The sequence below is a fragment of the Ruditapes philippinarum genome, unplaced genomic scaffold, assembly GCF_026571515.1.
Source record: "Ruditapes philippinarum isolate M1 unplaced genomic scaffold, ASM2657151v2 ctg7911_1_1_1_1, whole genome shotgun sequence".
Lineage (NCBI taxonomy): Eukaryota > Metazoa > Mollusca > Bivalvia > Venerida > Veneridae > Ruditapes > Ruditapes philippinarum.
In genome coordinates this window covers 1-19,022 of record NW_026864956.1, presented here as the reverse complement: position 1 = coordinate 19,022, position 19,022 = coordinate 1, and the positions used below count along the sequence as shown (strand labels likewise).

General features: G+C 33.3%; 1 protein-coding gene across 1 annotated transcript; it reads left to right on the top strand.

Moving 5' to 3' along the window:
• Window positions 1-9: 9 nt before the first annotated feature.
• On the top strand, window positions 10-16,464 carry LOC132727392 (uncharacterized; the record flags this gene model as incomplete). The annotated part of the gene is given in 8 exon segments (XM_060712849.1): window positions 10-29; window positions 6,698-6,846; window positions 9,662-9,883; window positions 11,653-11,910; window positions 13,205-13,290; window positions 14,194-14,377; window positions 14,941-15,180; window positions 16,334-16,464. Coding segments are annotated over 6 exon segments (930 nt in total), but the record flags the coding sequence as incomplete, so codon positions are not given.
• Window positions 16,465-19,022: the final 2,558 nt, after the last annotated feature.

Below are 19,022 nucleotides of genomic sequence, written 5' to 3'. Positions count from 1 at the left end.
TGCTGTGCCGAAGGTTTCACTGGAGATTTGTAAGTATATAAGTGTTGGACACTGAATAAATAGTAAAAATGGTTGTACATTTCGATCAAAAGCCATTACAAATTATCCCTCAGACTGACAACTCGTTAGAAATTTGACGATTAGTTTCAAATAATGGGTGAGTGGCGGAACCCTGTGTTATAGTATAGCACTGATTGCTTTTAAAGGAAATGGTCAGGTAGCTTCAGCTGTGGAATGATATGCCACTGGTCCAGGTTTAAGTCTTTGATTTAGAATGCAGTTACCACCTCCACACACCAGCCAATGACATTTGAACAAAAGTTGAATTGAAGTGACCAGGTTTTTGAATGAATGGTTAAGTTTTTATGTCTAGGCATATTCAAAAAGAAAATAAGTGGAGATGTTTTTATGACTATTTTGTTGGCATTTGCATTGGGTTAACTTTTTGTTATGGTCTATATATTTTACAGATGATGCAATATCCATGTACTTTAATCTCACTTTTCATTATCATAAAAAAAGCCATTATTGAAAAAGGACCGAAGGACCGATAATCATAATCACTTTTTTCATTTTTTTACCCTGATTAAACATTTTGTTAATGTCTATTTTCAACAGAAAAACTGTTTAAAGTTACTTCAAAAACATTTTCAAAAGCAGAATGATAATCCTGCGATAATATGTATTATTTTTGTTTTTACTTCAAAAAAATTTTTTTTTGCAAAGGTTTCCTTTTTCTCATTTACCATTTAAGGTATTCAGTTCATAATTGGAAATACTTGTTCAATTTTGAAAGATCTCTCTTATTAAATTTCTTTATAGACCATGAAATTTCTTGATGATTCATGGAATCTTATAGCCCATTGAATTTTTTATAAATCTGTTGAATTTTTTATAACCCACAGAATTTTCCTTATAAGTTTACTCTCCTTATTTTGAAATTGCATTTCTTTTAAATGTCAGGTAATGCTGACTGTCAATTTTGCTTTGTTATTTACATATTTCATTTTTGTCAAAACTTTTCAAAGTTATACAATTTATATTGAAATGTTTTAATCACTACATTTTAAACCTTTATAAAAATGAAATATTGTAATGTATATAATGATTGTTTTTAATTTTTTGTTTACTCTGTCTTTTACTTTAATAAAGCAACAAGTGGGTTTGAGTTTTAGACAATAAACAAAATTATAAACAGCATAACATTATTAAAGGAAACTCTTCTGAGGTTCAGAGCCCAAAAACATAAAATTTGAATTTCTTAAATGTATCAGCTTGGGCAATTAAAACAGAAATATTTGCAAAAGATATTTAAGATATATATTCAGAATAAATTGAAAATAGTATGATTGTGCTATTATAGTCTGATTATAATTAAAAAGCCTTGCAACATTTTTCAAATTTTGATCATTTTTCACAATTAGAAAAACTGAGTGAGGGGACGATCTGAAATTTTGCACTCAAGTATTGGTCTAAAATTACATCAACATTAGTCTCAAAAAAAATTATTTTGCAATTCCGGTTGTGTAATGAAACCTCAGTTGAGTCCCTTTAAAGTAATGAACTAGTAGTGGGTATCAAAACATTTAATGTTTGACAGCTTTCTTTACCCTTTAGAACTACATTCATGAAAAAAGGATGCATACCACATGGTGGAAAGTGTTCCTTGATTTGCCAACTTTATAACAGTCCATTTTTAAGTGGTTTCTTTTTTCTTCTTCTTGATGCAAAAGAACAAATGAGCCTCGTCACGACACAAACCAACATAGTGCGTTTATGACCAGCATTGGGATCCAGACCCAGCCTGTGCCTCCACGCACTCTGATCAGGATCCATGCTGTTCGCTTACCAACTCTATTACAAGTGGAGAAACTGACAGCCAACAGCATGGATCCTGATCAGACTGCGTGGAATTGCCGCAAGCTGGTCTGAATCCATGCTGGTCGCAAACGCACTATGTTTGGTTTTGTCATGACGCCGGCTCAAACAATGTTTGAGAGAATATGACTTGCTGTTTCTAGAGATTTTCTTTTTTTTATTTATAATTAAACAGTTTACAATATATAGCCATGCCAGCATTCTCATCTGTGTTGTCTGATCTAGCTAAAAATACTGGTGGCAGAGAGAAACAATATCACACAAAAGTGTAAAAAAGCATAATGTAATATTACTCTTAAGATTTAATTGTCATTTTTTTTTACCAGAATTATGTGAATATGGATAGTCAGTTTGCTGTTTATCACAGTTTTTGCAGATGGTGCAATTTATAACTTGGTGAAGCACTTGATATCTTACAATAATTGAGTACATGTTGTTGAGAAAATATATATTTTTATATGTAATCCACTACTAGTTTGTTAACTTGATTGCTGCTGATCATAATGTACCCTAAACAGATATTATATGCTGAAAGCCAAGTATTGTGCTATAGTGGTTAATACTAAATGCCAAGCATTTAGCAATTTTAAGTTTGGCACTTGTTATAAACAATTGTTGTTTCAGAACTTTTTTTTTAAATTGTCAATTAATGTACATTGCTCTTTGAGCTGCAATAATCATTCAGTAAATGGCATTTGGAATTTATGATTAAGCAATGGTGGAATTTATGATTAAGCAATGAGCATGGCAGAAATTGGCTTTACGTGTTTAGGTGATAATGCATGAATTCTGAATACTGGTGTTACAATTCTCTTGCTCAGTCTCGATATAAACATGTCTCTTGCTCATCTTTGGGCAATTCGTCCCCTCGGATGCCCCAAATCTCATTGTAAAACTACCGGGACAATGCTTCTAGTACTTCCATGTTTTTGCTCTTGGTAAAGTTAAATTTTGGTATTCATTTGGTGAAATTTTCAGGTTATTCTTGAATTAAGTCTTCACAGGCAAATGAAGTTTGATAAATTCTACCAGGTGTCATAGGTCACTGGGTCAATCAAGGTTACTCCGCAGGGCATGGCTGATATTCATTGGAACTTGGCACTTGTTTTTACATAAAACATCCATCTACATAGTACTATAACCAAAATTGCTGAATATTTGTAACCAAAATTGCTGGATACAGGGGATTTTTATGCCACCGCAGCATCTGCGATGCGGTGGCATATAGCGATTCACCTGTGTGTGTGTTTGTTTGTGTGTGTGTGTGTTATATAGATTATATAGTGAACTTAAAAAATCTTCTTGTGAAAAACCACTTGTCCAATTTCAACCAAACTTGGCAGGATTGATCCTTGGGTGAAGGGCTTCCAAAGTTGTTCAAAGAATTTCATTTCATGCAGAAATCTGGTTGCCATGGCAACCAATAGGAATTATAAGAATAAATTTAAAAAATCTTCTTGTAAAGACCCAAAAGGCCTAGAGCTTAGATATTTTGCATAAGGCATTGTCTGGTCGACCTCTACCAAGATTGTTCAAATTATAACCCTGGGGTCAAAATCGGCCCCGCCCCGGGGGTCATTGATTTTCACTATATGTACATATAGTAAAAAAACTTAAAATAACTTCTTGTAAAGACCCAAAAGGCCTAGAGCTTAGATATTTTGTATAAGGCATTGTCTGGTAGACCTCTACCAAGATTATTCAAAATTATAACCCTGGGGTGTCAAAATCGGCCCCGCCCGGGGTCATTGATTTTCACTATATGTACATATAGTAAAAACTTAAAATAACTTCTTGTAAAGACCCAAAAGGCCTAGAGCTTAGATATTTTGTATAAGGCATTGTCTGGGTAGACCTCTACCAAGATTATTCAAATTATAACCCTGGGTCAAAATCGGCCCCGCCCCGGGGGTCATTGATTTTCACTATATGTACATATAGTAAAAAACTTAAAATAACTTCTTGTAAAGACCCAAAAGGCCTAGAGCTTAGATATTTTGCATAAGGCATTGTCTGATAGACCCTTACCAAGATTGTTCAAATTATAGCCCTGGGGTCAAAATCGGCCCCGCCCGGGGGTCATTGATTTTCACTATATGTACATACCGGTATAGTAAAAAACTTAAAATACCTTGTTGTAAAGACCCCAAAAGGCCTAGAGCTTAGATATTTTTGCATAAGGCATTGTCTGGTAGACCTCTACTCAGATTGTTCAAATTATAGCCCTGGGGTCAAAATCGTCCCTGCCCCGGGGGTCATTGGTTTTCCTTATATGTATATAGTAAAAACTTTATAGTAAAAAAAATTTCTTCTAGCAAATGCTAGAGGTTAGATATTTTGCATGAAACATTGTGAAGTGAACTTCTAGCAAAGATTGTTCAAATTATAGCCCTGGGGTCAAAATTGCCCTGCCCCGGGGTCATTGATTTTCAAATATATACATATAGTAAAAAGTAAAAAAATCTTATTGTCTTAAGGTACAAGGCTTAGAGCTTGAATATTTTTAAATGATATCATCTATAGGTACTCTACCAAAGTGTTCAAATTTTGCGCTTGTGTCAAAATTAGCCCCCCCCATGGGCCATAGGTTTTCCTTATATGTATATAGTAAAAACTTAAAAAAATCATCTTCTCTAAATTTACAAAGGCTAGAGTTAAGTATTTGGCATGAAAACATTATGTAGTGAACCTCTAGCAAGATTGTACACATTATAGCCCAGGGGTCAAAATTGGCCCCCCCCAGGAGTCATTGATTTTCACTATGTACATATAGTAAAAAAAAAAAAAGAAATATTTTTTGTCTGAAAGGTACAAGGCATAGAGCTTTGATGTTTGCTCTATAATATAATTCTATGGGTTCTCTACTAAAGTTGTTTTAATTATGCCCTAGTGTTAAAATTGGCCCTGCCCCAGGGGCAGTGATTCTCATTATGTTCACATAGTAAAAAACAGAAAATAAACAAATCTTTTCTGAATAGGAGAAAGCTACAGCTTAGATATTTGACTTGAAATGTTGTTTTGGTGGACCTGTATCAAGATTGTTTTGAATTAAACCCTTGGGTCCAAAATTTTGCCTTGCCCAAGGGGGACAGTGACCTACTTTCTTGTTCCTTTGATGTACAGCAATGAAATTTTGACCATGTGCACAGTTTTAGTTGTAAAATTGAACTTTGATATCAGGTGAACTAGATTTTGATGATGTGACCTTCTTTCTTGTCATTTGATGTACAGCTATGAAATTTGAACCATGTGTACAGATTAAGATGTTAAGTGAACTTTGATTTCAGCTGACCTAGATTTTGACAAAGTGTCTTACTATGTTGTCCTTTGATGTAGTCATGAAATTTAGGCTGTGTGAAATATGACCTTCACCACCAAATTCACTAGACTCAAGTGCATTGATATATTCCTACTCTGATCTTTTATTGAGTTTAAACAACAGATTTAACCACTAATCTGATAATAAGAATTAGATAGGTCAGGGATCTATGCATTATGACAATCTTCAAAATTGTATAGAAACAAAGAAAATCTGTTCCGACACTACTATTTAGTGTTGTATTAATGCGGTGGCATAGCATTTTTCTCAAATGCAATCTTGTTTTTATATCAAACCTTCACACCTGTACATTGAAGAAAAAATAACTCTAGGAGCTCTCAGATTGGTTTCAAAATAATGTCAATGTCTTTCTATGTTATATTGGCTATATCAAAGTATATACTGGCCGCTGCAATACAACCAAAAACATACGTTAAAGTGGATGTAAAAATCAACTGGATGTTAAAAAGTGCTGCCCCACTGACAAAAGATACTGCTCCCTACATGACTGATTGAGAAAAATGTATTTAAATATAAAATGTATATAAAAGGAATTGAATCCAGCACCCTTTTTCTTCCTCTGTACAGAAAATCTAATTAGTATATAATCAGATATCATGTCATGCCAGCTTTTGTTTCAGATGTACTTAAACACTCTGACGTGATTTTTGTGTATTTTTTTGTTTAAAATGCATGAAATGTCTGTGGCTTTTTAACATGTACATGTAATTTAGCGAATACTGCTTTCCCTGTGAATAAATTTTGCATGACTTTAAAGTATGTCATTCTGAAACTACTTTAAACTTGTAAATGGCCAAAACAAGATTTTGTGTTTTTTATTCCTTAGAATTTTATCTTAAAGATTTATTAAAAGAAAATTCTTCAAATTTGCATAGATAGATATAGCACATTGTTTTAATCATGATATGTTTAAAATTTTTTAATGGTACACAGCATGTTTAGAGGTAATGCTGTGTAAGAGGAGATACTGTGTTATAATGAATAATTGAAGATGAATGATTAAAGCTGTACACCACAAGATTCATGTTAACTTATATGAAAACTTGAAAATTGTACTAATGAGTGAAGAGTGCTTCAAGTTATATATTAACCTTACCATGCTAAATATCTAAAAATGGACTTGGCCGTATTTCAATCTGGACTATACCGCTGATTATTTGAAGGGAAAATTTGACTGTGTCAGTAACAAATATTGCAGACTATGTTCAGACAGCATATATTGTATATGCAGACTGGTTTAGGTCTGCACTAGTTGCATGGATAACTTCATTTTCTGTCTGTATAGGGTTATTGACAAAAGTAGGGTTATGATATACGATAAAAGATAATAAAATGTACAAACAAATGTTACAGGTAAAGAAACAATGATAATACAGTATGAATATTGAAACCTGCGCAGTATAATTGCATGATTGTATGATAATAAAAAAAATCAGGAGTGATATTTTAACATTGATTGCATGTTACTTATTTTTAAAGCTGCGAGAGGAGTGCCGAAATATGTAACCCATCACCATGCAATGCTGTTGGAACACTCCGTTGTGAAGACGTGAGCCGAGACTCCAATTTACGATACAGATGTGTTTGTCGATCCGGATATACAGGCGAAAAATGCCAAGAAGATGTTGGTTAGTAAAATATTTCTTTTTCATTTTGGATTCTTGAACATTTATCATCCATGATGAAAAATTGTTTTATGTCTATGTGGAATTTCATACCAAGTATAAATGTTTCCAGCTTACATAGGAATGATGACAAACTTCTGTATTAAGACATCATGGCTGTAAGTTTTGAGGCTCCTAGTGTTGGTTTTATGGAATCAAGCTGATAAAGTTGATTATATGATATTTTCAAATAGCTTTTTTTTGGTACAAATTAAACAAGAAATATTAGAAATGTTGATATCCCAAAATGACTAATAAAAAGATTGAGAAATGTAAATGATTGGTAAGAAATTGAAGCAAGGATATCTGCCATTTTGTTGCTAAGTATATTATTCATATACATACAGAAGCATGCAGGGATTAATATTTAGCAGGTATATCGATATATCGATCGAACTTCAGTATGTCCAAAGTTGAAGGGATTTGTGCAAAAAATAAGAAATATCAGGATATCTGCCTCAACTTAATGTCAATATTTCCAGTTGTTGGCATTTACATGTAAATTACAAAAGGTGTCACAAAAGGAAAGGGCAATAACTTAACCAAAATTTGTCTCATATAGGTTTATAATGAATATTTTCGAAAAAAATCTGAACTTTCATTTTACTTTGACTCAGTGAGAAGATTGACTTAATAAACTTTGGCACATAGAAGTTCTTTTATATAAGAATGTTATATAAGAATGTTATATAGAGGATATTTGTTTGTTTTGCATGTAAGATTGAAATATAATTTCACTGAGTGAACACCAGATGCAATATTTTCATGAGTGGCGTAGCCACGAGTGAAAATATAATAGCTGGTGTTCACGAATGAAATATATTTCAATCTTATATTAAAAACAAATAAATTTTCTGTTTATTTCATGCTTTTTAAGTGATTTTCAGTATTTTTTACTGATTTTGCCGCGTAACGTCGCGCATTCTCCTTTGTGACGTCATCATATCATGACGTCACATCATCAATTTTGAAATACAGTTCTGTTAAATTTCTCTAATTTTGTTACTTTTTAGCTCGACTATTCGTAGAATAATCGAGCTAATGCAGTCACCCATTTGTCGGCGTCGGCCTCGGCGTCCCTGTGGTTAAGTTTTTGTATGTAAGCTGGTATCTCCATAACTACTGAAGGGAATGGATTGAAACTTCACACACTTGTTTTCTGTGATTATCTAAGATGATTGGCACAAGTCCCATAACTCTGATTTGCTTTTTTACATAATTATGCCCCTTTTTCGACTTAGAAATTCTTGGTTAAGTTTTTGTGTGTAAGCTGGTATCTCCATAACTACTGAAGGGAATGGATAGAAACTTCACACACTTGTTCTCTGTGATTATCTTAGATGATTGGCACAAGTCCCATAACTCTTATTTGCTTTTTTACATAATTATTCCCCTTTTTCGACTTAGAAATTCTTGGTTAAGTTTTTGTATGTAAGCTGGTATCTCCATAACTACTGAAGGGAATGGATTGAAACTTCAAACACTTGTTCTCTGTGATTATCTAAGATGATTGGCACAAGTCCCATAACTCTGATTTGCTTTTTTACATAATTATGCCCCTTTTTTGACTTAGAAATTCTTGGTTAAGTTTTTGTATGTAAGCTGGTATCTCCATAACTACTGAAGGGAATGGATTGAAACTTCACACACTTGTTCTCTGTGATTATCTTAGATGATTGGCACAAGTCCCATAACTCTGATTTGCTTTTTTACATAATTATGCCCCTTTTTCGACTTAGAAATTCTTGGTTAAGTTTTTGCGTGTAAGCTGATATCTCCATAACTACTGAAGGGAATGGATTGAAACTTCACACATTCGTTCTCTGTGATTATCTAACATGATTGGCACAAGTCCCATAACTCTGATTTGCTTTTTTACATAAAAATGCCCCTTTTTTGACTTAGACATTCTTGGTTAAGTTTTTGTATGTAAGCTGGTATCTCCATAACTACTGAAGGGAATGGATTGAAACTTCACACACTCTTTATCTGTGATTATCTAAGATGATTGGCACAAGTCCCATAACTCTGATTTGCTTTTTTACATAATTATGCCCCTTGTTTGACTTAGTAATTCTTGGTTAAGTTTTTGCGTGTAAGCTGGTATCTCCATAACTACTGAAGGGAATGGATTGAAACTTCACACACTTGGTCTCTGTGATTATCTAAGATGATTGGCACAAGTCCCATAACTCTGATTTGCTTTTTTGTATAATTTTGCCCCTTTTTATCTTAGAAATTCTTGGTTAAGTTTTTGTGTGTAAGCTGGTATCTCCATAACTACTGAAGGGAATGGATAGAAACTTCACACACTTGTTCTCTGTGATTGTATTGAAACTTGAAGGGTTTGTACCTTTTCGTACAATTTTATGTATTCATATAGGTAAGCATTATTATACTCAATGAAACACCCTTGTGACAAATTTTCGAATAGTCGAGCGTTACTGTCCTCCGACAGTTCTTGTTTAACATGATATATGGTGAGTTCGACTTACTTTTCCTAAAGAAGCAAAATTTACGTACGACGGCATTTATTTTTGCCTAAATTATTCCATTTAGTTCATCCGCATTCAGATATAGTCCGGCTACAGTGAAAATTATATTTTATAAATTTCACTAGTGGTTTATCAGGATATAATCATCTGATATATTACAATAAAACACTGGAAAGCATGAAATAAATAAGAATGTTATATAAGAATGTTTAATAATGAGCAGGCCTATCAACCACTATAAATGCTGAAAGTTTACTAATGATGAATAAATTTTTGAATTTCAGATGAATGTGCCTCAAATCCATGCATCAATGGAGGTGTGTGTAATAATCAGTTGAATTCTTTCTCGTGTAATTGTCCATCTGGCTACAGCGGAGTTTTCTGTGAAGTGCGTCAGGATACTTGTACATCTAACAATTGTCGGAGGTCAGACAATGGGGCATCTTGCGTTGATGATTATCAAGCAAATAAACATATGTGCATTTGTAATTCAGAATATACCTATGGTAAGTTTTGCTGATGAAATTCACCAATAGTGTTCCCTTTATTCTTTATCAGTTGACCTTTTCTAGTTCTGAAATATTTCTGGGATTTGTTAACTTCTTTCATAAACAATATACTTGTGCCTGAAGCTGGAACTGTCTAGGAAATTCACTTTTAGCTACACTGTTTCAAAGAAAGAATTGACTTGTAATTGTTCTCCAATATCTTTATGTAGCCCATTATTCAAACTTAAAAGTTATTAAAATGAAACTTGGAATACATGCTTATCATGACCAGGTGGCATTGTTAGATAAGGGTCATATTTCTGAAAGCTATATGTTTGGAGTTATGCCCCTTTTTAACTTAAATGTTTTGTAAAATTGGTTATTGATATGTTGTTGACTGTAACAGACAAGAATTAACACCGCATGCAGTGCTCTTGTATAAAAAATAGCAGTTTAATCTGTTATATAAAAGGCACTCAAAAATGTTGTTCTCATCCTCTTCCAGAAATAACTGTTTGTCAAATGAGGAAATACCCTGTTCCAGAAATAATGGGTTGTCAAATGAGGAAATATCTTGTTCCAGAAATAACTGGTTGTCAAATGAAGAAATATCCCTTTATAGAATATCTGGTTGTCAAATGAGGAAATATCCCTTTATAGAAATATCTGGTTGTCAAATGAGGAAATATCCCTTTATAGAAAAATCTGGTTGTCAAATGAGGAAATATCCCTTTATAGAAATATCTGGTTGTCAAATGAGGAAATATCCCTTTATAGAAATATCTGGTTGTCAAATGAGGAAATATCCCTTTATAGAAATAACTGGTTGTCAAATGAGGAAATATCCCTTTATAGAAATATCTGGTTGTCAAATGAGGAAATATCCCTTTATAGAAATAACTGGTTGTCAAATGAGGAAATATCCCTTTATAGAATATCTGGTTGTCAAATGAGGAAATATCCCTTTATAGAAATATCTGGTTGTCAAATGAGGAAATATCCCTTTATAGAAATATCTGGTTGTCAAATGAGGAAATATCCCTTTATAGAAATAACTGGTTGTCAAATGAGGAAATATCCCTTTATAGAAATATCTGGTTGTCAAATGAGGAAATATCCCTTTATAGAAATAACTGGTTGTCAAATGAGGAAATATCCCTTTATAGAATATCTGGTTGTCAAATGAGGAAATATCCCTTTATAGAAATAACTGGTTGTCAAATGAGGAAATAGCCCCTTCCAGAAATAACTTGTAGATGTTACAGCAAAAGTAGACCTAATAGCACAAACCCATGATGTTTCAAAAGCTAACACCTAGACCATAAGGCCATTACTCCAAACCTAGCTATGTGATATAGCGTTATAGTTTGGAAGATACTTTACTTGCATGGCCATATGGTTAAAGTGACTTGTTTTTTAGTGCTGTAAGTTCAAATCTTCCATGGACTTATAATTGTCTCATTGGAGGGATACGGAAGGCCAGTGGCTCTACAAAGATGCATGTATATGCTTAAAACAATGCATGGACATGGCATCTGAGTTGTTTCTTCAATAGTATAATTGCCATATGATCTTTATAGTATTTTGGGGTGGGGGATAACAAAACATTTCACAACCCATTGAAAAGCTAAACCCATAAAACAGATTACTAGTACTAATTCATTACAAGTTCATTGCAAATTTGCAGTAACTTATATGAAATAAGATGGACTTACAACAGTTTTGTTATAAACCTTCAATATATCGATGTTTTTATAACCATTTTTATGTTTGTTTCAATTTTTCAGATGCTGAGGGAAGTTATGCTCAGTACCAGATACAGCTAAACAGAGCACCCACAAATCTTCAGGACTTTACTGCTGTAAGTGATGTGGACACTGCAGCAGAATGTAGGATAAGATGCACTAGCATTACAACTCGCTGCAACCTGTTTGCATTTGATTGGAATACCAACAAATGTTACATTTGGAGCTCTGACACATCCCTAACATTTGGCACCAATTCAAATGTGCATCTGTACACAAAATATGTCATCAACCCAACTGGTAAGGCTTCACTAACACTGTGTGTATTCACATGTTAGCTTAATGTTTGAGTATGACAATGTTTGACATAACACAGAAAGTAGCTAGTACAGTAGTCTGGGTATATTTTTTGTATAAAGTCTGTTAGAGTGAATGAAACGATTTCATGATCAAAATAAAGTTTAACTGACATAAAAATAAGAAATTTTTTTCCATATTAACAAGTATTCTTGGTATGATACATATGACACATTTTCAGTTTACAAACCTCTAATTTTGTGCAATTTAAAGGATAATTTCACATGCTATAAAAAGAAATGCTATGGCAACTATGTTCCTGAAGTTAAACCTTCAAAGGAAATGTTGCATCAACCGGCCTTTGTATTGAAATGTTAATGTAATGAAAAATAAGCATTCCTCAGGTTCCCCCGCTATAGTGCCTGAAATTATGCACGAAGGGACATCTGAAGTCTTTCCACCAGTAAAGCTGGAAAATAATCATATGACACTCAAAATGTTGGTATGAATATTTAAAAAAAAAGTTAATTGTAGGTACTTTATAAGAAATAGTACAGCCCACTGAGGGCCTGCTACCTTTTAAGAGATATCCCATACAACTAGGCGTGTCACGGTTAGAAAAAATGCTAATCATTTAAACCGCGACGTAAGAACCGTGTTAAATGTTTAACCGGCTGTACTTATAAAATCCTTAGATTTTCAACATAAACATTGTTTCTTTATGACAAGATATGACATTTTGTTCATGTTTTGTTGTACTCAAAATGATTACAATACATATCCGAATATGGAGTAACTATTTTCCACTATGGTTGTACTGTATTCGATCAGACTGGAAAAAAAAAATTGTTGAGTACAACTAAGATACAAACTATTGTCAAATCTTGTTATAAGAAAACTAAGGTAATATTTAGAATCAATTCAAAGCCTTTTTCGCCCCTTTGCCAGATACTAACCTCAGTTACTGGTTATTGAATTTTCTCACTGGTTTTTAGCTAAAAACCAATTGTACCTGTTTAAACAGATAAATGTGACACCACTACATTCAACCCTTGACAATCAACTGACAGTGATCAGTACTCAGGATGCTCAAAGTGAAAAATTGTCACTGAATTTTTATATAATATGAACAGAATATATCTCTGTTAAGAAAGAAGTAATAAAGCCTATACAACAACATTAAAAAAAACAACAAAAACATGACTGTAATTTGAAAGACAAACTTTACAAGCCAGACAAAAGATAAGACTTTTGCCAAATGTGGTGTTAAATTTTTGTGTTGGTTTCTTTATTCCAGATGACTTCTATACACCAAGATATAGTCTGAAAATACCTACTCCTTCATCCCCTGCTGACTCTGAAACCCTGGCAACTCTGAATGATGTAAGTACATGTAGACTAATAAACTATGTAATGGCAAAAAATGTTTGTGAAATTAATGAACTATCTTATTATACCTCAATATATCCTGGCAACTCTGAGAGATGTAAGTACATGTAGACCAAAAAACTTTTAATATGTAATATAAAAAAATATCATTGCAAATAAAGTGTATGATGTCAAAAAATATCATGACAAATAAAGTGTGTGGTGTCAAGAAATATCATGGCAAATAAAGTGTGTGAAGTCAAGATTATGTGATGTCAAAAATGTGTGTGAAATCATGAAATATTTAGGAATGTGTAGCTTTTAATGAATTTGTATAATTTTGTGTATTTTCATCGGTGAAAAAAGTGATTTTTTAAAAGGCTTTCATTGATGAAACCAAAAAATATCAGAAAAGTAAGGACAATTGATAGGCATTGTTACATTTTTGTCTTAGTTTATGTTAATTTGACACATGTCTAAGATAATTTTATGTAGGAAATGCATAGCAATTTTGAGTGCATTGTTGTAATATAATGCAGTGTTTGAGTTCAAATGGGCTGTAATATATTATAATCATGATGATTGATATGCGGGAGTGATTGATAACAAAATATTTAAGCAATAAACTGTGCATTATTGAATTAAAATGTAGGGAAAATTGATATATTATATGTTTCCATTTAAAAATGCTGCTGAAACTAGAATTGAGAAAAACGTATCATACTATTACCAAGCAGAAAAGTGTCATTACATGTATTAAAACTTTGTCTATTGTCATCACATATGATATCAAATGATGCATTAACATTTCTTTATTATGTCATGCATATTTCATGTAGTATTATACTCTTCTGACTAGGAAAATATTATGAAGTTTGTTAGAATATAGCATATAGTATTTGCGATACTTTGTTTCAGTACGGACTAGATATTTGTGGAGGCACTGAACCTTTATATACGAGATGTTGCCGAGTTGGAGCTACATGCTTGGATAATAGAAACTTACCAGGCGGTCTTACATGCAACCAGGAACTAAAAACACTCTCGTATCCGTTTGCAAATCAAGATTATGATATTCAGTTTAAGTGTTCTGTGAGCAGAGGTACATAAATTACTGATACTTGCTGTTTAAGAGTACATTAAGCATCAAAATACCAGCTTAAGAATTTATCCTTAACTCCCAGAATTTTTGTAATGGATTTACCCTGCTTTGAATTTTGGGCCAGTCCATTTAAAGGTTGAGGGATTTCAATATCAGAATACAAAAAGATCTAGCTATCAGCAGTATAAAGCCTAGTTAGACTTCATGGGTGTACAAGCTGGTCTGACATATACTAGTGGCTAAGCCTTTTATAATTAAGTTAATGACAACATTCTGTCATGATTTTATGCCTTCTACTCTTTGAATGTTAAAATTTGTTATAAAACCTGATTTTAACAACAAGTAGATCTAGTTCCAATTTAAAATTATGGCTAGTTTTACAATACTCATAGGGGTATCTTTATTATTAAGTCAATATCAGGTTGTTTCATCATCTATATTATGGTGTTTTTTTTATGCAATAGTAACAAAGCTCAAAGTCATTGTGATTAAGGCATACTATGGATATTTACCTACATTAATAAATTCAGATTTTGACCTTTGACCCTTGAAATATATTTCAGTATTCAGGTCTTTCACTTGTAAACAGAAGACCGATTACTGTGCTTCACTTACCCCGTGCCAGCATGGTGCGGCATGTTCCGACATGTTCGGTGGGTATCGATGCAGTTGTACAACCGGTTACACGGGCAAAAATTGTCAGACCAATATTAACTCATGCGCAACTAACCCATGTATAAATGGTGGAACATGTGTGGATCAAATTATTGGCTATGAGTGCCAATGTACCGAATTCTATGAAGGTAAGGTTTAATTTGATCATAACATTTCATGTTTATAAAGTATCTGACCTCTTGATTGTCTTGGATAAATATATTCTGGTGACAAGTTAATTTGGTAGGGAAACTATCTTGGCCTGTTTTTCCAAGTTTTGTTGTTGTTCAATTATTATACAATATATCGTTATTAACAATAAATCTATTAGGATGTATGTATATAGAACCATATGTTGTAGCAATAATGCACATTTGGAAATTTTCAAGAATAAATGTGTTATAATGGCAATCGCAACTTTTGCCCTTTCCACCAGTATGTCTGTCTGTCTGTCTGACTAATTACACTGAAAAACTAAACATACAATACATTTTTGTAATTGAGATTTGTTGAGTTAGTTTATTTTATTATATTGTGTACAAATACACATAAATAAAGCATATCTATCAGATTAAGCCAAAGATGATTATGAATGATCAGTGAGGTGTTTGTATTGGTTTTTCCTCCTTACCAAAAAAAAAAAAAAAAAAAAAAAAAAAAAAAAAAAAAATGGGAGAAGCCTATAGTTATTTACAGCTTCTTTCCTTTGGTCTGTCCACACTTGCTGTCCAGTCTAAATCTTTCATTTAATAATGAATTTTGAAACATTTTTTGCATAAATGTATAGCACATTTGGACATTGTGTCACACCAAAAGTTCCACCAGATCTGTAGCTCAAAGGTGAAGGTCACACTTTTTCATAAAAGTACATTGATGTTTGTGTTGAGTGTTCTGATGAATTTTGAAATAACAATGTATAAATGTGTTGGACATGATGACCTTGTGTTGTGCACAAGAATCAGATCTCTAGCTCAAAGGTCACATTTGTATGGGAAAGTCATGATATGAATTTTTAATAATACTGCACTGATGGGTTTATCAACAATTACACTGCTACATTGTTATAACACGCAATATTATGCTAATCTCAGTGTAACGTTTATAAGCCTTTGCTCCACCCTAAGAATCATGATATACTAACAAAACTCTGTTACAAATATAAAATATCAGAAAAATGTTATGAAAGATGGAATCCCTCAAACTGCAAAATGGCAAGATTAAAAAAATTGTCAGAGCCCCAGTATCAAATTTTCAATTGAAAGAAGGGACATATTAAAGTGATAATGTCATTAATGTTTTCAGGAACAAACTGTGCCAGTCCGAAAGCTTTCTGTAATGTTAACAGTTGCAGCCAACATGGATCTTGCACCAATGTCCCTGGATCTGGCTACAGATGTACATGTAACCGTGGATACGAGGGAACAGATTGTGAGGTAAATGTCTATAGTGAAGGCTTATCTGTTAATTTCTGTTAATATATGCGTCAAGAAGTGACATATAGATATAAGTAATAAGATATAGATTTAGAAGTGGGATATAGATATAAACAGTAAGATATAAGATGAAGACATGAGATTTCAGAAATTAGATGTAGATTTAGAAGTGGTATATAGATATAAACAATAAGAGATAGATATAGAAGTGGGATATAGATATAAACAATAAGATATGATTAAGAAGGGGGATACAGATATAAACAATAAGATATGATTAAGAAGGGGGATACAGATATAAACAATAAGATATGATTTAGAAGGGGGATACAGATATAAACAATAAGATATAAACAATAAGATTTTGTAGTGTGATATACAAGATGCAGAAATATGATATAGATTTAGAAGTGGGATATAGATATAAACAATAAGAAATAAGATTTAGAAGTAAGGATACAGATATAAACAATCAGATAAGATTTAGAAGTGGGATATAGATATAAATAATATGATAAAGATTTAGAAAATGTGGTATAGATTATATGAATCTTACACCGGCTAACGGTACAGACAGGAATATCTAGCTCGAGAGTGACAGTTTACGGCGGTAACAAGGCTCTGCCAAGTTTTTTCGCTGAACAGTTACCCGAGAGCTAGATAATCATGTCTGCACCGACAGCCGGTGTTTGATTCTTTTCTTACATATTACATATCAATTATTTTCAGAACAGAAACTACAAAACCTGATATTCTCATTATGCACTTTTTAGCTCACCTGTCACAAAGTGACAGGGTGAGCTTTTGTGATCGCTTTTCGTCCGGCGTCCGTCCGTCCGGCGTCCGTCCGTCGTCCGTCCGTCGTCCGTCCGTCCGTCCGTCCGTAAACTTTTGCTTTAAATGACATCTCCTCATAAACCACTGAGCCAATTTCATCCAAACTTCACAGGAATGTTCCTTTGGTGGTCACCTTTAAAAATTGTTCAAAGAATTTAATTCCATGCAGAACTCTGGTTGACATGGCAACCAAAAGAAAAAACTTTAAATATCTTCTTTTAAAAAACCATAAGAGCTAGAGCTAAGATATTTAGCATGAAACATGTTCTAATGGGTGTCTACCAAGTTTGTTCAAATAAAAGCCCTGGGGTCAAAATTGGCCCCGCCCCTGGGGTCATTGATTTTCCCTATATGCATATAGTAAAAACTTAAAAAATCTTCTTTTAAAGAACCGTAAGAGCTAGAGCTTAGATATTTGGCATGAAACATCTTCTAGTGAATTTCTACCAAGTTTGTTCAAATAAAAGCCCTGGGGTCAAAATTGGCCCCGCCCCGGGGGTCATTGATTTTCCCTATATGCGTATAGTAAAAACTTAAAAAAATCTTCTTTTAAAGAACCATAAGAGCTAGAGCTTAGATATTTGGCATGAAACATCTTCTAGTGAATTTCTACCAAGTTTGTTCAAATAAAAGCCCTGGGGTCAAAATTGACCCCGCCCCAGGGGGTCACAGATTTTCCCTATATGCATATAGTAAAAACTTAAAAAATCTTCTTTTAAAGAACCCAAAGAGCTAGAGCTAAGATATTTAGCATGAAACATCTTCTAATGAGTGTCTTCCAAGTTTGTTCAAATAAAAGCCCTGGGGTCAAAATTGGCCCCGCCTCAGGGGGTCATTGATTTTCCCTATATGCATATAGTAAAAACTTAAAAAATCTTCTTTTAAAGAACCCAAAGAGCTAGAGCTAAGATATTTAGCATGAAACATCTTCTAATGGGTGTCTACCAAGTTTGTTCAAATAAAAGCCCTGGGGGTTATTGATTTTCCTTATATGTGTATAGCAAAAACTTAAAAAACCTCTTTGAAAAACCCAAATAGCTAGAGTTTAGATAATAAGCATGAAACATCTTTAAGTAAATATCTATAAAGTTTGTTAAAATAAACGCCCGGGGGTCAAAACTGGCCCTGCCCCAGGGGTGTCATTGTTTTTAACTATATGTGTATAGTAAAAACTTTAAAAATCTTCTTTTAAAAAAGCCAATGAGCTAGAACTTAGATGTTTAGCATGAAACATCTTCTTGGGTGTCTACCAAGTCTGTTCAATTAAACAAATAAAAGCCCTTGGGTAAAAATTGGCCCGGGGGTGTGGGGCCTATATACAGGTGAGCGACCTCAGGGCCATCATGGCCCTCTTGTTTCTTATAGTAGCCTTGAACTTAGAACTTCATTCCTAACGGTTGACGTCATCCTAAGAATGCAATTCATTCATAAAATGCGCGCAGCAATGATGTCATTTAAAGCATGCGACTTGTTTAACATGGGAGGTGGGGGGGGCTGTAGGACAGGGTTTTCTTGCACCGGTGTAAACAGTAGATAATCCTGTCTGATATGCAAGAATTTTGATACAAACAATTAGATATAAGGTTAAGAAGTGGGATATAGATATGAACAATTAGATATAGATTTATAAGTGGGATATAGATATAAACTATAAGATACAGATTTAGAAGTGGGATATAGATTATAGATATAAACAATATGATATAAGATTTAGATCTGAG